The sequence below is a fragment of the Lonchura striata genome, chromosome 2 (genome assembly GCF_050655825.1).
Source record: "Lonchura striata isolate lonStrDom1 chromosome 2, ASM5065582v1, whole genome shotgun sequence".
Lineage (NCBI taxonomy): Eukaryota > Metazoa > Chordata > Aves > Passeriformes > Estrildidae > Lonchura > Lonchura striata.
Window position 1 is genome coordinate 45,196,926 of NC_140704.1, and position 18,511 is coordinate 45,215,436.

At 40.3% G+C, this 18,511-nt stretch overlaps 1 protein-coding gene across 9 annotated transcripts in view; it reads left to right on the forward strand.

Annotated features, from left to right (window-relative positions):
* Positions 1-18,511, forward strand: part of ULK4 (unc-51 like kinase 4) — a 233,721-nt gene that overhangs the window by 189,848 nt on the left and 25,362 nt on the right. For all 9 annotated transcript variants that reach the window (XR_014953277.1, XR_014953282.1, XR_014953281.1 and 6 more), the window contains exon 36: positions 16,146-16,234. Coding sequence is in view for 1 of the 9 variants with exons in the window: in XM_031503902.3 (XP_031359762.3) it covers positions 16,146-16,234 (89 nt within the window). In the remaining 8 variants the exon portion in view is untranslated. The remainder of the gene's footprint in view (positions 1-16,145; positions 16,235-18,511) is intronic.

An 18,511-nucleotide genomic window follows, 5' to 3' on the forward strand; every position in this document is an offset into this window, starting at 1 on the left:
CGTACATCCGCTCCTTAAAAAAGTAAAAGGGTACCAGGAAGCTTGTTAGCAGCCTCCTGGCAGAGATTTTAATCCCTCTAACAGTGCCACAGGCAATGCAAGGAGAAGGGGCTCTCTATGTACGCCTTTTCTCTCTGGATCCAGTTCATTTTAGCTCTTGCCAAGCCTTGTGGTATTGACCACAAATGGAGACTGGAAACAGCTGGAGCTGTAAGAGGAGGTTTAGGCAGGGAAGATAATACCAAGTGCTGGCATTGTTTCAACATCTGGGTGAAGACCCAAATGGAAGGCAGGGAATCTTTCCTTCCTCAGATGACAGAAATCAGACCCAAGGCTTTGATTTTATTGAAAAGTGGTAGCCAAGTATTTATATGATTTTTTTTCCAGCATCTTCTAAGGTGGTCTCTTCCCTCTTACCAACTGTATTCCAGAGGACCATATCCAAGGCTTTCTCAGGGACTCAAGAGTACTGATGTTGGTGGTTGCTACCCTCTTATATCGTTGTCTCTACATGTAAACGATGAGTGCAGCAGCAACCTCCTCTAAGGATGTGAAGGAACCAGTCCCTGTCATGAACTAAGTTTGCTGATTTTGTCCCCTAGGACAAATTTCCAGCACCAGCTCATGGGTGTCTGTGGAAGGATGTCTGGGAAAAATGGGTATGGAATGATCAGGATACATAAGGCAGTGCACAAGGGGAAGAAGGTAGGAAAAGATTAGCAGGAGAGGAAGTGTTGTCTTCTCTCAAGATGTCTGTCTCTAACCCTGCTAAGGAACTTTTCTTGTGTTTGGTAGCTTTGGCCAGCTGTAAGCATACCTGCTGTAAGCAGCACCTTAGAACCTACTGGAGCTTTTGGTTGGTTCTGTGGAGGGAAACATCTTTGGATAGTCAGGAACTGCCATTATTTAGAAGGAAAACATCCCTTCTTCCTGGTGTGAGGGACAATTTCTTTAGATTTGTCCCGGGACCTAGCACAGGAAGAAGCTGCTTCCCCTGGGGAAGCATGAACTTTAAAGAGGGAAAACACAACAAAGAACTTATCTAGTCTTCCCCATTCCATGTACTACTGCCAGCACTTGGCCAGGTTTTGCTCTGATAACTGGTGGGTTCCCCTTGTTGCATGTGGGTGGTGAGGGAAGTTCTTGTGGGAGAAGGAGCTTGGATTCTGGGGGAGAAAGAGCACTTCTGGGAAGGAAGGAACGAGGGAAGAAGGCTGTATGAATGAAACAGGTTCTGGTCATGTTGTATCAATGAATGTGTGCCCAACCCACTGATTCATACACAGGTAAGATCAGTCCATCTGCCTGTGCAGACTGTGGGCTTGGTTTGCATGGTAGCCATTTGAGATTGATAGTCCTGTCATGTACCAAGAGCAAAGAACTTGAGGCCAGGGAGGTGGAGACTCAATCTGACCCAGCAGTCAGCACAGAAAAAAGGTAATATGTCATACAGCTGATCTGTCACAAATCCAATTAGTAAACGAAGAATCACACTAATAAGTATTGCATAGTTCATAGGCTAAAGTATGTTCACACAAACAAAATATCTGTAGAACAGCAATGGCTAGTTAGTTAATTAAAATGATAGATTTACTGTAATTTATAAGTGAATGAAACCAGATTCTAAATTCACTGAGTACGTAAATGATTGGAAATGATTAATTGGCTTTTATTAAATGAGAGGGAGGACTAGAGAGTGCTGTGTTCTGAGCAACTGACATGTGATAATGACTGCTCCCACAGGAAAGCATAATAGAAAGTCATCTGAGTCACTCATTAACATCTACTACTGCCCTTTCTGTAAATTAGAAGTCATTAAAGCCCAATATAGCTACTTTGGAACTTAAATAATAATTTTTACCTTACTAAAATGTTTTATTTGATTTTACTATAGTAGTCTTAGAGGCTGAAATTATTTTGAGCAGGTTGGGGAAAGTAAACCTGATCCAGAAAGCCAAAGCCTTGTCTTACATTACTGTATTGAGGGAGAAAAATTATTTTAAAGTGTTTCATTGTCAATTGGCTTCTTGGTTTCACTGCAAAGAGTGATGATTTCCCTGGCAGTTCAACATGTATTTTCTAAGAACAGAGTGAGAACATCACCTCATTTTTTACAGATCATCAGATGTCCACCAGTTGGGGGAACTTTGTGTTGGGCTGAATTTAAATCAGCAGTTTAGATGTGAAAGACTCAATATCTCATTAGCAATCCCTTGATCCACCCAGTTCCCCGGTGGTATCCCCTGGGTGATAATCCAAATCATTCTTCAAATCTTTATAAGCAATCAGTTTTAAGTACAAGTCTCAGAAGATAAGACTTCCTGCTAGTTAGTTTAACCAAGAAAAACCCCAGAACACCCCAAACCAAAAAAAGCAACACAGATGAGCTAGGGACTTTGATCAAACAGATATTTTTTTAAAGTCAGATTTAGTAATTTTAGATTTTGTTTCTACATGTCTACATGCTTGGCAGTCATCCAAATATAGTATTAAAAAAAAAGGTAACAGAGCTTCAAAATGAACCTGTTAACTACTTTAGATTGGCTTGAGTACTTAAAAAAGTGCAATAAATCTATTCTTTAATGTACAAAATTATTTTTATCCTGACATAAAGGTAATCTCCAGGTACCTTAGACAAACCAAAAAAGGATCATGGACTTGTTTGAATCAACTATCCTTCAAAATCTCCTTTAAAATTCAAAAATCCTCTGACAAAGCACTGAGACTTTCTTTAAAAGTCTCGTCACTATCTCGCTTACTATAATAGTTTCCTTAATAGAGTACCACTCATGTTACTTGTTCTCTCTGTTATGTGGTCAGGGCCTTTGTGGGTCTTTGCTGAAAGCTGGATTTTGGGTGTCAACAGGAATTGAGTTTATTCCTTTTCCTGGAACAGTAATGAGATCATCACATCAGCTTTGTGTTGTGATATGATTAAGTTTGTACTGTGACTCAGTTACCTTGTCCTGGAGGACAAAGTTGTAGGATTGGTGGGCATAGGAACAAAAGGTAGGATCTTGTAGCAGGCATCCAGGTGCTCATTCTGCATCTGTAACCATCGTGTTTTTAAAAGAATACAGTGTAAGAGTATGTAATGACTTCTTGCTTAACAAGAATTTCTCTGCCTGCATTTCTGTAACTGTTAATATTTAAATTATTGACCTAGTCAGGTTAAGTGTAAGGGCTGCAACATCTAATTTTAAGGCACACCTTGTTAGTGGCAATTGTGCAAGGGTAAATGCAAAACACTGGTGTAATTAGCTGCACATCAGCTAAAATGTTTGAGGAATTTTCACTTGAAACCTCTAAAAGAAAACAAATTGCTTTATTAAGTTAGAAATGCTTTATTTGTAACCTGTGCATATTTATTATGGAATACCTTCCTGTGATAATAGTGCTTTGTGATTTTTTTTCCATAGTCAAAGTGAAAATGAGAGGGAAAAATCAGTTCTCTGCCTGATTAGGTCATAGCTGAAAGCTGGACTGCAGGTAGCTGTTTTTTACACAGTTTCATAGGGACTGTCTTTTCAGCTGAAGCCAAGTCTGCAGAAGTGACAACACTGTAAGTCAGGTGTGAGGTTCACAGCCCAGTCTGCATGAGGAAAGTTTGTCAGAACCTTTGCATTCAATATGGTTGCCTTTGGTCAGTGCTATCCATTCCTTGAACATGATGTTCACCCATGAGATAAAAGCAAAAATGTTTAAAATAAGAAACTGTTTGTTCTTCTGCTTATACTGAAATAGAAGATATTTTGAGATAACAGAAGTTTTCTATCTGAAAGACTTAATCATGTATTTCAAGATTGAAGTTTAACTTGTCTCAGCAAGCATTTCATGGCAAAATAAACACAGCATCACAGAGCTGGTTAACATTCAGCCACAGCTGCTGGCCTCATATTTATTAATTTATTTCCCTAGGACTTGCTCTGCACCTTTAGAGAAAAGGCACTTCCCTAATTTTTTCTCAGTAGACATGGACTTCTAAGCTTTTTGCTCAAGATAAGCATCAAAATGAGAATGCAAAGGTCAATCTCTGCTGTATTAGAGTTACAAAGAGAAATGGTCAGTTTGTCTTCCAGAGAATGTTTTCCAATTCAAATTAAATTACTTCCTATAGGATAAGGGATTTCTTTGGAAATTCAGCAGACTTTGTGTTTACAGGACTGACTCTGCCTTTACTGTGTACTTTGCTGAAAGTTTTCTTTTCCTCTTTCTACCTCTTTATCTTGACCTTTTAATGACAAAGTCTGTGAGCTCATGCTTAAGGTTCTGAGATTATGGTAGCAGTGGAGTTTGTCCTGCATGGTCCACCACTGCCCCTGCTTCACTGTCCTGGGTCTCTGCTGTCCCTGTTCCACTGACCTGGAAACCTGTCTCAGGCCAGCATTTGTGCAGTCACACCTTCATTGACTGTTCTAGCTAAATTGGGAACCAGAGCAAGTGAGTTTAAAACAGGGATCTTATTCTCCCCTCCCTGCTTTGGGGACAGGAACCACTAACAAAAATGGAGCAGACAGCTGGAACAGGACAGGGATTTTTTAAAAAAAAATTTTACTGTAGCAACTAAACCAAACAAAACCCCTTTGTACAATGTAAATAATGACATAACTAACCTCAATTAAAATATATTTTATAAAAATAAGGATGGATTGAAAAATAATCCATCATGATGCCATCAGGGCAAAGGAGTTGAAGAAGCTGTTGCTTTCTCAGTTGGACATTAATGCCACTGCTACTTTTGCTAACACAGCCACCTACCTGTATGGGCTCCCCCCATCTTTTACAGCACAGACTAAAATAGATCACTGTAAATCACTAATAGAGGTGGTTCAAGCCAGCCCACTTAACTGCCATGCAGTGAGTGCATATATACATATATCTCATATTCTATCTAAGTAGTTGGTAATCTCTTCAACTGCTTTAGCTGAAGTGCTTGTGATTGCTTGACTCTTTACTTAATTGCATTATTTTAATTTAGCTTAAATTTAACTACACAATGGAGGAGATAAGCTGGAGTATCTCTGATAACAGTGCCAGACAGAGCTTTCTATGTGGAGAGGATGAACAATTTAAACAGATATTTTATAACTTCTACACTCATTTCTTAACACTGTGGTATATTCCTCCTTGCCTTTCTCCACGTTGGCAATCACAACTGGGCATTTGCATTAGGACAAAATTATCCTTGCCATAGCCACAGCCTGCACAGACAGCCAGTCTTATTCCCCTCATTCCATCTTCTGTCAAGTATTACGCAGAATTGTCATGCATCACCCTTCTTCTTGTACTGCCAGGGATGAGTTACCAGCTACTTGAGTTTTATCCTTAAATAAAATGAGTGTTGGTCTTCCCTGACTTCTATAATTAACAGTAAAGAATTATGTTGCCATTCATGCCACTAGTTATAGTTCTTGGACTCATGGCCTTTGTATCTTTTTCTTCTGTTGTTAATAGTAGACTGCCAGGTTAAAAATTGTTATTCTAAATAATAAGAGCACTTCATGCATGTGTGGAAATGGCAGTTGATAAGAAAAGATGAAGGTGACTGCACAGCACTGTGTTGACAGAAAAGGGTGATTTATCTTCTCTTTGCAAGTTTCTGCTGGAAATCATTTAACCTTGTCTTAAAGCCCATTTGTTTTTGCAGTTGGAGCAAAGAAACTCCACTGTGTTAATATTCATCTGTATTTTGAAATATAATTATAAAGGACAATAGGATGGCATTATGTTAGAGATATCTTCAAGAATTTCTCTTATGCACAGGAACTAAATCTCAACAAATTGAGAAAAGCTTAAGAAAGCTCTCCCAGGAAACTTTTCCTGCCAGTCCTTGATGAAACTGACAGTCAGCCAAGAGTGAGTTGAGGCAGAGAAGAAAATTGATGTGAACTCATCAAATCAGTTGTTTCTTGATGTCACTAAAACAGCAGGGCTCATAAACAAAGTGTATGGAGTCCAAACACAACATAATGAACAGGCAAGTGTTGACAAAACCCAAATGTATTGACGTCTTGTGGTTATCAGCAGTGTGAGGAGCAGTGAGGGAGGATGACCTCTGAAGTAGCTGTGAATGCTTAGTCACAACTTGGCCTACAGAACCATTCATTCATGTTAAATATTATTATGTTTATTTGTAATAAGTAGTGTATGTCTGTAAGTATATGTGGGTCTGTGTCAAGTGCACATTTGGACTGGCATTTTGGTTGATGGTTGTTTTCACAACTGGCATTTTTCAGCCAGTGTGCAAAAGCTGCTCTTTAATGACACTGGTGGGGATGGGAAAATAAAAAAATGGGACCTGTTCTTGATTTTGGAGAGGGCCAAGAATGAGATGTCTTTATTCCAGTTGGTGGCATATTGCAGGCTCAAGTTCCTGCAGGAAGCTACTTACCCATTTGTTCGGAACATGTTTGCTTTCTGAGATACCCCTGCAGCCATTATTACTGTGCTTATTTAGGTACTGGGAGCCCAGCATGGTTATGAATAGGTACAGGAACTGTCTAAAAAGCCATACTGCCATAGTCAGCAATGAGAAATAGGATCTTTTCACACAGACAGCTGCTTGGCTTTGGGTTGTATACTGAAACTGGCACTTCTAAAACCTGCAACCTGTTTATTCAATTCAAAATTTGAGGCCAGTGTAATTCCCAATGACTATCACTGTTGTTTTTGTTATAGAGTCCTAATTCATTGTTTCTGTGGGCACAGAAGTATTGCTGGACTCATTTGGTGTTTCAGAGCACTGTAATTTTACATAGTGCAATACTGTTGAGATTGCCAAGCTGTGTCATCTGTTGGGCTCATCACTATTACTTCCTTTTGACCTCCTCTGTGTAATTACACACGGATGACTGACTTGCTGCTGTAAAGATACATAAATGCAACTGGACTCGTTAAATGAAAAACAGACTAAAATGATTCTCTCTGAGGCCGGTGAGAGCCAGCAAGGTAGCTGTTTGCTCTCTGCCAGGCAGCCAGAGCCATCTGTCACATGACAATAAGCAAGCATCAATTTCAGAAGTCCATTTGTTTTTGTGACAGTTTTTACAATTTTATGGAAATGGAACCATTACATAAAGCATAATTTTCCTCAGAAATTGGTGTTTTATAGACTTATATCCCTGTTCAGTCATTTACATTCCTAGTTGCATTTTACATGAAGCATAAATATACTGATCCTTTTTCCCCTAATAACAAAAATCTTCAGAGCATTTTTCTGGATTTTGGCAGGAGGAGGGGTGGTTTTGTTTTATTCTGTATATGCAAGACTGTCTGTGTTTGGTACTTAAGGAAAACCTCAGGGTGTCTTGAGTTTTGTGTCCCTGGAAATCAAGTCTGTAGGGGCTACGAAGGAACTAATGTTTGGTGCTTTAATATTAGCTCAAAATCATAGTTCAGAATGATTTTTCTTACATGATTTTGTTACTTTTTTTAATCTTTACAAATGAGTTTTTCATAATCTGTGTTAATTCCTAATTCAATTCATCATATTCCTGCTTTTCTTGGAATAATAGATCTAACTCATCGTGCGAAGTTGTAGAGATGTGTAATTGTTGGAGTCTCGTGTTCAAGTTCAGATTATGACAAACGTGAGCATGAGCCATCTAATTTAGTTTCATCCTTCATGGAAGTTGATCAATGAGATTCTGCTCAGGGACAGTTAGGGATTTTCGCATACTAGATCAGACTAGAATTGCACAGACAGCTTGGACAGCTCTGTTCACATCACTCTGCCTTCATCAAGGCATAGTAGTCTTTTTATGAGGAGCATTTTAAAGCAGGACAAGGAACAATGTCACGCTGTAAGTATCATTTTTTGGAGGCTGTATGCATTAAACTTCAAATTTCTGACTGAGACTTCTAGTCTGCTCTTAGGGGTTTGCCCAGTTCACCTGAGCATCGCTGCATGGCTGTTCAAGGGTTTGTGTCCTTAGACATTACAGCATTTATGGTAATTGCTTGGTTGCTTGCATACTTCTCCTGTATGGTAATTGTCATTTAAAGTTCATCACTTTCCAATATGCTCTGGGTGTCACTGGCTCTCCTAATAGCAAGAAGATGAGTTATCTGTGGTAATGATTCTTAACCTTGCAAATGTGCAAATGCTTGAAATTATTTGAATTGTGAAAGCATGTATTCTGGGCTGACCTTAGTTGGATGCCAGATGCCCACCATGCTGCTTTATCACTCCCCAGCTGGACAGGGGAGAGAAAATAAGATGGAAAACCAGTCATAGTTTGAGATAAGGCAGTTCACTGAAACAAAAGCAAAAGTTTGCATGCACACAAATGTGTGAATGAAAGATCTCATTTTAGCTGTACTAGATGAACATGGAAAGAACACGTATGTGAAAGTAAAGATGGTCATCCCTAGCCCATGGATCACATCAATGAAAGTTTGATATAACTCAAAAAAACCTCATGATTTTACTGGGAGACATAAATGTTGACAGATGTTGAAATTCAAGGATCTTATTCACAGATTTAATTATTAGGCCATAAAAGACAGTATCACTGGAAAAAGAGTTATGGGAATCAACATTTAAGAAGTATTGGGAGTTACTTGTCAGAAGGTATTTTAGGAGAAAATCTGATTATAGAAAGACTGTGAAGGATATTTGAACATAAGAGATTGAGAGAATGATTAACTTGAGGGGAAATCTAGACATGCAATGAGTCTGTGTGTTGTTTTAGTGTTTGTTCATAACTATTTTTAGTTTGCTTTACTCTATGACAACCAGAAGACATTATAACAGCTCCTAAAAGAACATAAATGTAGGATCTGAGCTGTGAATTTCCCCGTTTCTGTTATAAGGGGGAAGTTAAGAGACTACCAGGGTGAGGTATACCTGGGAGGTGGTGGTCTCACCAGTTCTGGCAAGGTGAGGACAGGGAGCTGGGAAGCTGCAGGAAGAGGGATCAAGGGCTTGCAAGATTTGTGTAAGCTTAGTATGTGGTCCAATTTGGCTAAAGCTGATATTTGGGGCCATCTGGGATCATTGTTTGGAGTTACTGACATACAGGTGACAGATGAGCCTGTGTTTGCAGATGAGATCACCAGCAACAGGATGGCAAGTGCTTATTTCCAGTGCCATATTGATGTTGGTCTGGCTTCTGAACATGAACTTATCAACACTGCAGCCCTATGTGGAAGTCTCCTGTAGCATCTCTGAGCCATGTTTTGCCAGACAGAACTGCAGTTTACTTTTGCTAATAAAGCTGTTATGGTCAGCTGGTTGTATAATGGATGTAAAGAGGTTGCCCTATGCAGTTCTGTTAAGTCAAATATTTTAAACCACTCATTAAAGAGGGTGGAAACTGCAATAATAGTTATTTTCTGGATTATAGAGATATTTCTGAAAGTGAGCTGAGAACAGCACTTGCAATAATATCAAACTTTAAAAATCAAACAAGACAGAGAGTACCTTCCGTTCAATAATTACCCTGCAGTTTTATGAATCTTCACTTATGTTCAGACAATGCCCCTTAGAGTTTATAATTTTACAACAATCACAGACCATGCCTCTGTGTGCAAAATGTATGTACTGAAGGGCAGAGAGTAGCCTCAAAGTGAATAAGTGTCAAGAAACATCCAAAATCAATTAACAATTATCTGTCGTGTGGGAGACATTCCTTGTCACTCTGTGAATAGTCCTCGAGCCAGTGTGGCGCTCAGACTGCCGGGAAACTGGGACGGTTCCAAGTTACCCACAGGAATGGCTTTGAACTTAGAATAAACCTCCACACACATATACAAATTAGAAGAAAACAAAACACCTCAAATGAAATTGTGGCCTTATCAAAATGAAAAGGTGTTTGTTAACTTCAATGGAACAAGAATGTTATCCATAAAGAGAAAAGAAACATTCTTGAACTCTAAAATCAGAGCTAAGCTGTCTGATGTAGTGTGAGGTTAGTTTTTGGGGGGTTTTTTTTGGTCAAAGATACCTGCTTGTTTTCACATGTATTTGCAGGATCTGAAGGCCACAAAGTCTTTGTAATTTTGTGCCTGCAATCCCTGACTGCAATATGCTTGCCAAAGCACACCTGGAACACTTGTGCTTTTGTAAGCTTCATTTCTTGTTTTTATGGTCCAGCAGCATTGCTCAGGCCTGTTCAAATGACTGGGCAATTAGTAACATAAATATAACTTGTCTGACTTGATTTGTTCTTCCCACACACACATTCTGTGTCTCTCTCCAGCTGGAACGATGTGTAGAGAGAAGAGTAGCACGGAAGCAATGCTATGAAGGTTTTTATCCTTTTAGAATGAGCTCTCTTACACTACGGAGACCAAAAATAACTTGCGGCCATCCTAGTGAGCATATGATGTCCCTGTAAGCACACTGCCTTTGGATGTTCCTCTGCTACACCAGCACATCCTGGCTAGAGTAACCATTAATTTTCATTAAACAGCCTGTAAATTGGCTGCACCTTAGTGCTTTAGAGAGTCCTATCCCACAGACCTGCTGGGAGCACTTGTAACTAATGTCAGATTAAACACCTCACAAAAGACCACTGTATATATCTGGGATTTGCATTGCTAGTTTTAGTTGTTTTGCTTTTGTATTTTAGAAAGTTGCTGCCACAGATGTAAAATTGCCCTAATAGCTAGAGTGCTTCCCTGGTAAATAGGAGTTCATTTTTAACTTTTCCTACCTGGAGAGCCACGTTGCCAGTAGCCTCCCTGCCAAGTCCCATGTTATTCACTCCCTGTGTGGGAGCCATCCAACACAGGGCCTCCCTGCCTCTTCCCATCCACCGGAAACTCTGCTGCAGCAACAAAATGTGATTCTCACTTGCCTAGAAAAGGGGAGAGGACTACAGGACCCTGTAGCCTGCTGTGGGGGCACTGAGAAAAGGTATTGTGGTCTGTGCTGTCTGGACTGGGAGCTTTCACTGGCTGTGTTAGCAACCTGAGCTCCAGAGAGGAGAGTGAATTTAGGTAACTTCCTTCTCAGTGCGAGGTTTCCATGCCCTTCAGAAGCAGTACTCCCCATGCACTGTGCAGGTATCTGGGTCCCTGCTTGGGATTCCTCTTTGAGGGCTGATAATCAAATGTCATCATCACAGCCTCCACTTGTTAGGCTCCAAATGCTTTATTGGGTCTGGCACTTCAGTACACAAAGGTAAGGCTACGTTACTTTGTAAGAGTAGTGGAGGCCTCCAGAAGTGAGAGATCCACCTGATCCATCATGGGAAATGATGAGTTCATTTATTATAATTCCTCCGGGCACTGCCAGCTTAGTGTGTATGTTTGGAGAGCAATTTATAATGAAATAAATGCATATATTTAATAAGTCCACAGCCAATGGATCTGTTAGCTTTAGTTCACCTGCATGAGTCCCTGATTGCAGTATTTCCTGGGTTATTATGCTCCTCTGTTGAGAAGGAATGGCTGCATATTTCTGGCCACATCATCATAAGTTGTGAATAATAAACCAAGTGACATGATTTATTTGATTACTGCAGTTCTTGTGAATAGTTCAGCATTGACAGGCTGGGAGGAGAAATACCATTGGATGCCCTGGGATAAGCATAAGATGGGTCACAACACTAGAAGGTTTTCCCCTCCAGCCCAGGCACTGTGCCTCATTTCTGAAGTTACTATCCCATTGACTTATTTGCTGGACTGTCACATCAGCTATAGCAATGTTTTTAACACCACTACATTTCTTGACATTCGTTCCTTAAAAAATGGGAATAAGGTCACACTAAGCAGCTGTGAATAGCCATCAACTTTCAGTCACCACCAGCCTGGATGACATTTGAAACAGTAGCTTTGGTTGAGGATGAAAATCTCTGTGTCCTACTGACAGTGCCTTCAGCCAGTCAAAGATGGAAGTAGGAATGAGAAGTCTGAGATGCATATTTAAAATTGCAGGAACAGCACTTACTATGAAGACATTATTTGAAAGAGTGTCTAGAGGGCAATAGGAGGTTCTCAATTCTTTAATGTTTATTAGTCTGGGAACTTGATTTTTAGTATTATATTTCAAGTCCTATGTAGGGTCCCAGTTAGTCCATAGAAAAAAATGTATTGCTGATTGTTTTTACTGCAGTATTAGCTGAAGGCACAAGTTCTATTCACAGAAAAGCTTCCAAAAAGGGATAAATGATACTTTATTCACAGCAAGTGTCAATATTCAAGTTATGCTGACATTGAACCTGTGAGGATCTGGTAGTTCTAATAAACTAGCCCACAGCAGCTTCTGCCTTTACCCATGTGGCTGCTCTCAGTCTGTGCCAGTAAAACTGAGCAAGAACTGAATACCTGTAATTAGCCTAATTATATAAAATTTTGATCAAAATGTAGGGAAGCATTGCTTTATGAGGTTAAAATATGTGTGTTTGGGAAAGACAAATAAACAGTTTGTGAGCAAGAGGTATGTTTTGAGGTGTCTTGCTTGTATCTGTGTATACAGGCAAGGTATTTGCTTGTTGAGAAAATGGTAAATATCCCCAGCAGTTGTTTCTTTAAGAAGATGATACTTGAAGCAGAATATGCTTCCAAGACCTTTCTTCAACCAAGAAAAAGTTTCAAATATAAAGCTCCTTATTTTGCATTATTTTCTAGTTTACTTCACAGACATCAAGTTTATGGTTCACTTGAAACCTCAGCAAAGAAGAGTTTCTTCCTCTTAAAAATGGTGAGAGAGTAGTTTACTGCTGAGGTAATTTCTCTCCACTGTAAATTACAAAATGTGACTTAGAACTAATCAGAGAAAGCAGTTCAGCATTATGAAACCAACCTTAACAGAAGTAATTTGCTCTTAAGTTTCTAGGTTTTCTTGAAATTTGAATTGCAAAAATCCCTACTTAGAGTAAGAATGCAAAACTCCTCAGTTTATTAGTGAAGTAGATGTCATATAAAACATTTCCATTGGAATAAATTTTTCTGCACTCATCTTTAGCAGCACCATAATATCTGAATAGTTTCCTGGAGTTTTTTGGAAATACTGATCATTACGTATCAACCATGATGTTCCTTATGGCTCACCCTTGTTTAACAGGATTGAGGAGAAGAGAGCTGCTGAATGGTTGTGGGCATAATAAAGAAAAGTAATTTTGAAATTCTTGTTAAATTGCAGTGAGTGTACAACTAAACGGAGATTTAATTGCATTTTTAATTAAAGGAATAACTATTGATTATGTCATTGAATCTGTGTTGCAGCCAGCCTTAACAAACAGCAATATTACAAGAGGTCATTAAATTAGTTGCTAAAATTCCAAATGAATGAGAACTAGAACTGGCGTGGATAAAAGTTGCAGCAGTGGTGGGTAGAAGAAAAAGATAACCAAGTGAAAAATACATTAATTTCTCAAATTTTGGTGAATGGTAGTTTTATGTCCTGACATAATTTATTATAATCTATGGAACAAAAGGAAGATGAAACTGGAACAGTTTTAAAGTAAGAAACATGAGTAAAATTTAATCTTGAAAGTGAACCGTGATTCAGATACTAGCTCCTGTGAAGCAGGATGTAGTCTTTCGTGTGCAAGAGACCTTCAAATTACTCAGGGAGCAATCAGATCTACTCAGACTGAGATAAAGAGCAAATAAGAGCCAGTGATCAGAGCATGGAAGTGCTGACAAAACCCATAGGCTGAGCTGGCTCCTGGCAGCACACCCAGCCTGCAGTTTTCCTGCTAGCACTGAGTTGGTCCCCTCCCAGGCCCATGGAGGGATATCCTGGTGGATAGGAAGCATTTTTGTGGGCACTGGTGAGGAAAGCTGTTGGGGAAGCCCCAGCCACACACATAAATCTGTGCAACCCTATTTGGTCTGTGTGAGTTCTCTGTGAGTATAGGTGGCACTGCCAACTGGACAGGTTGGTTCTTCACCAATACCCCTTGGCTTGGATGAAGCTGGTAGTTGGCACTCTCAAGAAAATGTGTTCTAAATTTGGGTTATACTTAATTTAAATGGATGGGAGGCAGCTCATGCTGATCTTTCCCTCCTTGTGCTTCCACTTTTACTGCTGAAAGGATCTTACTCAAGCATTTGTTAGCTCGGGGAGTAGCCCCTGTGGATGGATACCATGAGAGCTTGTGGCTGGAAGTTGCTCTGCACAGTGAAGTCTAACAGGAAGGTGATGAGATGATCTCATAGGTGTTCCTGTTTCAGTCTTTTACAATTTCTGTGCATATAAAGCTATTTTAATCCTTTCTATTCAAATGCGTTGTATGCACAGAAATGTGTTCTTAATAGTGACACAAGGCATGCTGCAGCATGGGCAGGCTTATAGCCAGACCCTGTGACTCAATTGGACTAAGTTATTGTTGAAATAGATCATTTTAGAATTAAAGCTTTTTCTTTATACCAGATTTTATATCTACATATAGTTGAGCATATTTTGAATGATCTCTGTATGATGCAGTTGTCTGTTTCGTGAAGAGACCATGAAGGTTGTACAAATGTCAGCACTCAAAACTTAAGATGTACTAGAATGAGAGATATCTGTAACTTTTATTTGATCTGATAGTTTTATGGAACAAGATGCAGTCTTCTAGTGACCTTTCCTCCCTGTGACCGTTTGGCTTTTTAAAGTGTGCAGGATAAACAAGGGGCATGAATGTGGAAAGTGCAAGGAATGTGGCAGTAGCTGTGAGCTGCAGGAGTTGCAGGGAAATGTTTGGTTGAGGCATAACCATTCTTTAGGAACAGAAAGCAGTCTTGTGGTGAAAGTACTTTTCTCCCTTTGTTGCTCCTATTATACGTGGTGGTGTTCTCACATTCAGAACCCAGATTACAAAACATTTTCTGTGTCTAGCAGGTAACATACAGAGAAGGCTGGATTTCTGAAATACAAACTGAGAGAATCAGATATAAACCTCAAGAGAGTAAAAAGGTTTAACCATCTGTAATCAGGATTTACCAATGATTTGTGCTTAGGTAATGGCATCACTGTTTTTTTTCTAACACACAGGATACGTTTTGGTTTATTTCAGGCAGGTCCCTGTTCCCTTTAAGTGCTAAACTACAGGATGTTACGATTATAGATGTACTGACATTGTTGTTGCAGAATCACTGCTGATAAATTATGGTGGGATGGCAGCTGTAAATACAGTTTCTGTTGTGATTTAAGAGGGAGATGTGAAGGCGTGTTGGCCAGATGCTGGATCAATGGTAAATAGGGCCAGCCACAGCACGCTAAAGCTTACAAGTCCTTGCCAGATTTTGGGATTAGAAGACATAGTTTGTAGCGTTAACTCCTCCGGTATCAAAATAATCAGCTAGTCTGATCCTCCTCTTTTTCTTTCTCTTCAGCCAAGATTTATTTACCTTTGCAAGCAGGAACTGACACGCAAACCAGGTTTTTTTAGTAACTTTTTTGAGATACAAGAGCTTTTCAGCAAGTTGCCAAATATCCAGTGTCTGTTCAAGCTACAGTGCATGAGGCTTCATGTCGTGTTCCCTGTGACCTTCCTGTTCACCTGCTTAACCACCAGGAAATGTGTGGCTGTCTGGAGCTGTGTAGTTGTACTACTTAAGGCTGGAGAAACAATAAACCAGTCTTTGTGGATTCATGTAATAAACTACACCAGCAGCAAAATCAGATATAATCAGAATTCATTTGACACAAAAGGGCAAATAGCTTTAGTCACTCCACCCCCTGCTCTGTAGGTGACAGTCCTGTGCAGGTAACACTCCTAATGACTGATGAGGGGCAAGAAAAATTTCCATATGCAGTTGCCAGCTTTGCAGTGATTTAACCTGATTGGTCTCAGAGAAACCCCACACGTCCTGATCTGAAGGCTGGTAGAAGCTTGGTTACTTTTTCCTGGAAGTGAGAAATGAAAGTAACTGTCTCCTCAAGATATCCCTGGGATTCAGATTAAATGGGGCTTGTATTTGCACTGATACTAAGGATGAAATCAGGATTGGCAGACTATGATACGTGAATTTGAACATATACAGGGACTCAGAATGTGGGTGAATATTGTTAACTAAACCAAGATATTTTAAATGGTCTCTGCCTAAAATTCAGTAAAAGGGACTTTCTCATCAGTCTCTTCAATGTCACATTCCATTTACAATTGTAATAAATGATGTAACTTGTTTCCTTCTCTCTTATTCCACAAAAATGACAGAGAAGAATCTTTTGCTAAACTTTTGGTAAGGGTCCTTTCTTTTTGTTCCAGATAACTTCAAACAAGAAGCACTTGGAGAGCCTGAAGAATGATGGCACTGCTCTTATCCAGGTTCTAGGGAGCCTGGTCCAAACTGCCAGGTGAGTTCCCTCAGGCTTTCAGGAATTTCCAGGGCTGGGAGCGATCACCTCCTCTTTTGTCTGCAATGATCTTCTGTCATTCTGTGCAGTAAGAACTTCTCAGGTTTCTGTCCCTGGCCCCCCTCCCTGCCCTGCTCTTCTCCAAAGTCCTCTCTGTCAGAGCCTGCGGCACACTTTGATCCCCAGCTGCTGCACACTCCGACTCAGTGCGTGTGTCAATTCAGTGGATTTTTTTATTTTAAATTTATTATTTTATTCCAAACCTTGTCCTTCTGCCAGGGGTTCTTGGCAGAGTGGGCTGCATGCACAATGGAACATTTGTGCCCTGTGTTAAGGTAGCTGTGCTTGATGCACTTGAGAGCTGATTCCTTTCAAATGTTCGGCTGAAGAACAGAATTGTTTTTGTTTAAGAATGCCTGTAGCTTCTGCAGAAGGCACGAGACTTAGGGGAATGCCATGGCCTTCTCTGCAAGAACAGAGGTGGTAGTCCCAACAAATTGGCTGAAGTTTAGCTCATCTCCCATAGACTTTCCCTTATCTAATGCCCCTTAGACATATTAATGGATGAATGGCTATTCTCTGCCTCTCAAAACAAATTTTATGCTCCTGCTGTGGGCTGTTTGGCTTCATTTCACTCCTGGCTGAACTAAAATTCATAGAGAAATTGTAGTTCCAAGGTCAGCTTTTGAAACACTAAGATAATCTTTGCAGTGCCCTTTGTCCTCTCAAATGCAGGCTTTCAGGAAAACTGGCTCCTCAACATTATGGCAGAGTGTACCATGTGTTGGAAGGAAGGGGGGATGTGGGCAGACATGGAGAGGAAATGGGATAGGGCAAGTGCAAGGAGATGCACACCAAGGACTAGCCAAACCTGTAGAGTGCAGTCAGCACCCCCATTGCACACTCAGCTGCTGACTCACAGGGTTTTGTATGACACATTAAATAATCTCACGAAAACAAAATGTCAGCTCTCCCCAAGGGAAACACAGTCACCACCCCTGAAAATGAGAGTGGGGGAAGGCAGGGTTTTCCTCTCTTAGGAACAACTTTCACTCTGTTTGTAGCATTTCAGCATTAGATGCACCAGACAGCCCAGTCATTGTCCTTGAGTTCTGGTTTTTCTGACTTCCTCAGTAGTCTGTTACAGTCTGTATGCAGAAAAACACATGCTACAGAGCCCACATCAAGAGCACTCGTTCTAATTTAACACAAGTTGCTCAGTAGATAAAATTCCAGCTTATGCCATTGAGGACTGTTCTGATACAGTCAGGTGAGCCAGGTTCCTCTGCTGTGCCAAGCTCCTGCAATTGTTGCTGTTACAAGCTCCTGCTTGTAACAGCAACAAGGGCGCCCCTGAGAACTCATAGGTTTCATTTCCCCTCCTCCCCTTCTTTAGGGAACACATGTCCCTATCCATTTGCCTCCAGAGGAGACTGAGAGGGAGTGACCCTGGTTCTTGGGGCTGTAATGGACTCAGACATGCATAAATTGGCAACAGGCAGGCAGAGGAAGCCTGGACTTAGGAAGCTTTATCAGACTTTGCTGAATGGACATTTATTTATGGAAGGTGTAGATATTCTGCCTTCTCCTCAGATTTCCTTATGTGGCATTTTTCCCAAAATATTCATTGTGATCTGATAAACTTGGTCTCCTCACCTGTGCATTGAACCTGGTTAAGGAGCCTCCCTGTATCTCCTGCAGAACTGGAAATATTTTAGAGGCAGCTGCAGCTGAAATCCTGGATCTGAGTTGTCCTTCTCAGGCCCTGAGAAGCATATTACCTACCACTGGTTTGAATTGCTTGATGAGTGTTTTTGCTTTGCTCATTTCTTACAGAAAGGTTTCTAATCTCTCCCTCTTCCTGTGTGTCAGAAGGGAAGTGTGTCCAGCCAAGCAGTCAAGTGCTAAGAGAAGGGCACTGGTTGGACTGAAAGCTGCTTTCAGTGCTCCCCTGCTGTACTGTAGCAGCCATGGATTGCCAGACTCTCTCTCAGCGATGCTTCCTGAGCTAGTTGGACAGGCAGATTTAAGAATGACATGACCAACCCATTTTGCTTAGCTAACCACCTGGAATGAAATCCATGCTTTAAAATGTGGGATCGTGGACATTTATTTTTCAGTAAATGCAATTGCTGAGATGAATTTGTTTCACATAACTGATTTAACTGCTGCTTATTAAAACAGACATTGGCTTAGGTAGTGTGAACTGATAATTTGGATTTTCTGGTTAGCTCTGTATTCCCAAAGTGTGGAGTACCAGTAGATATTGTCATTAGC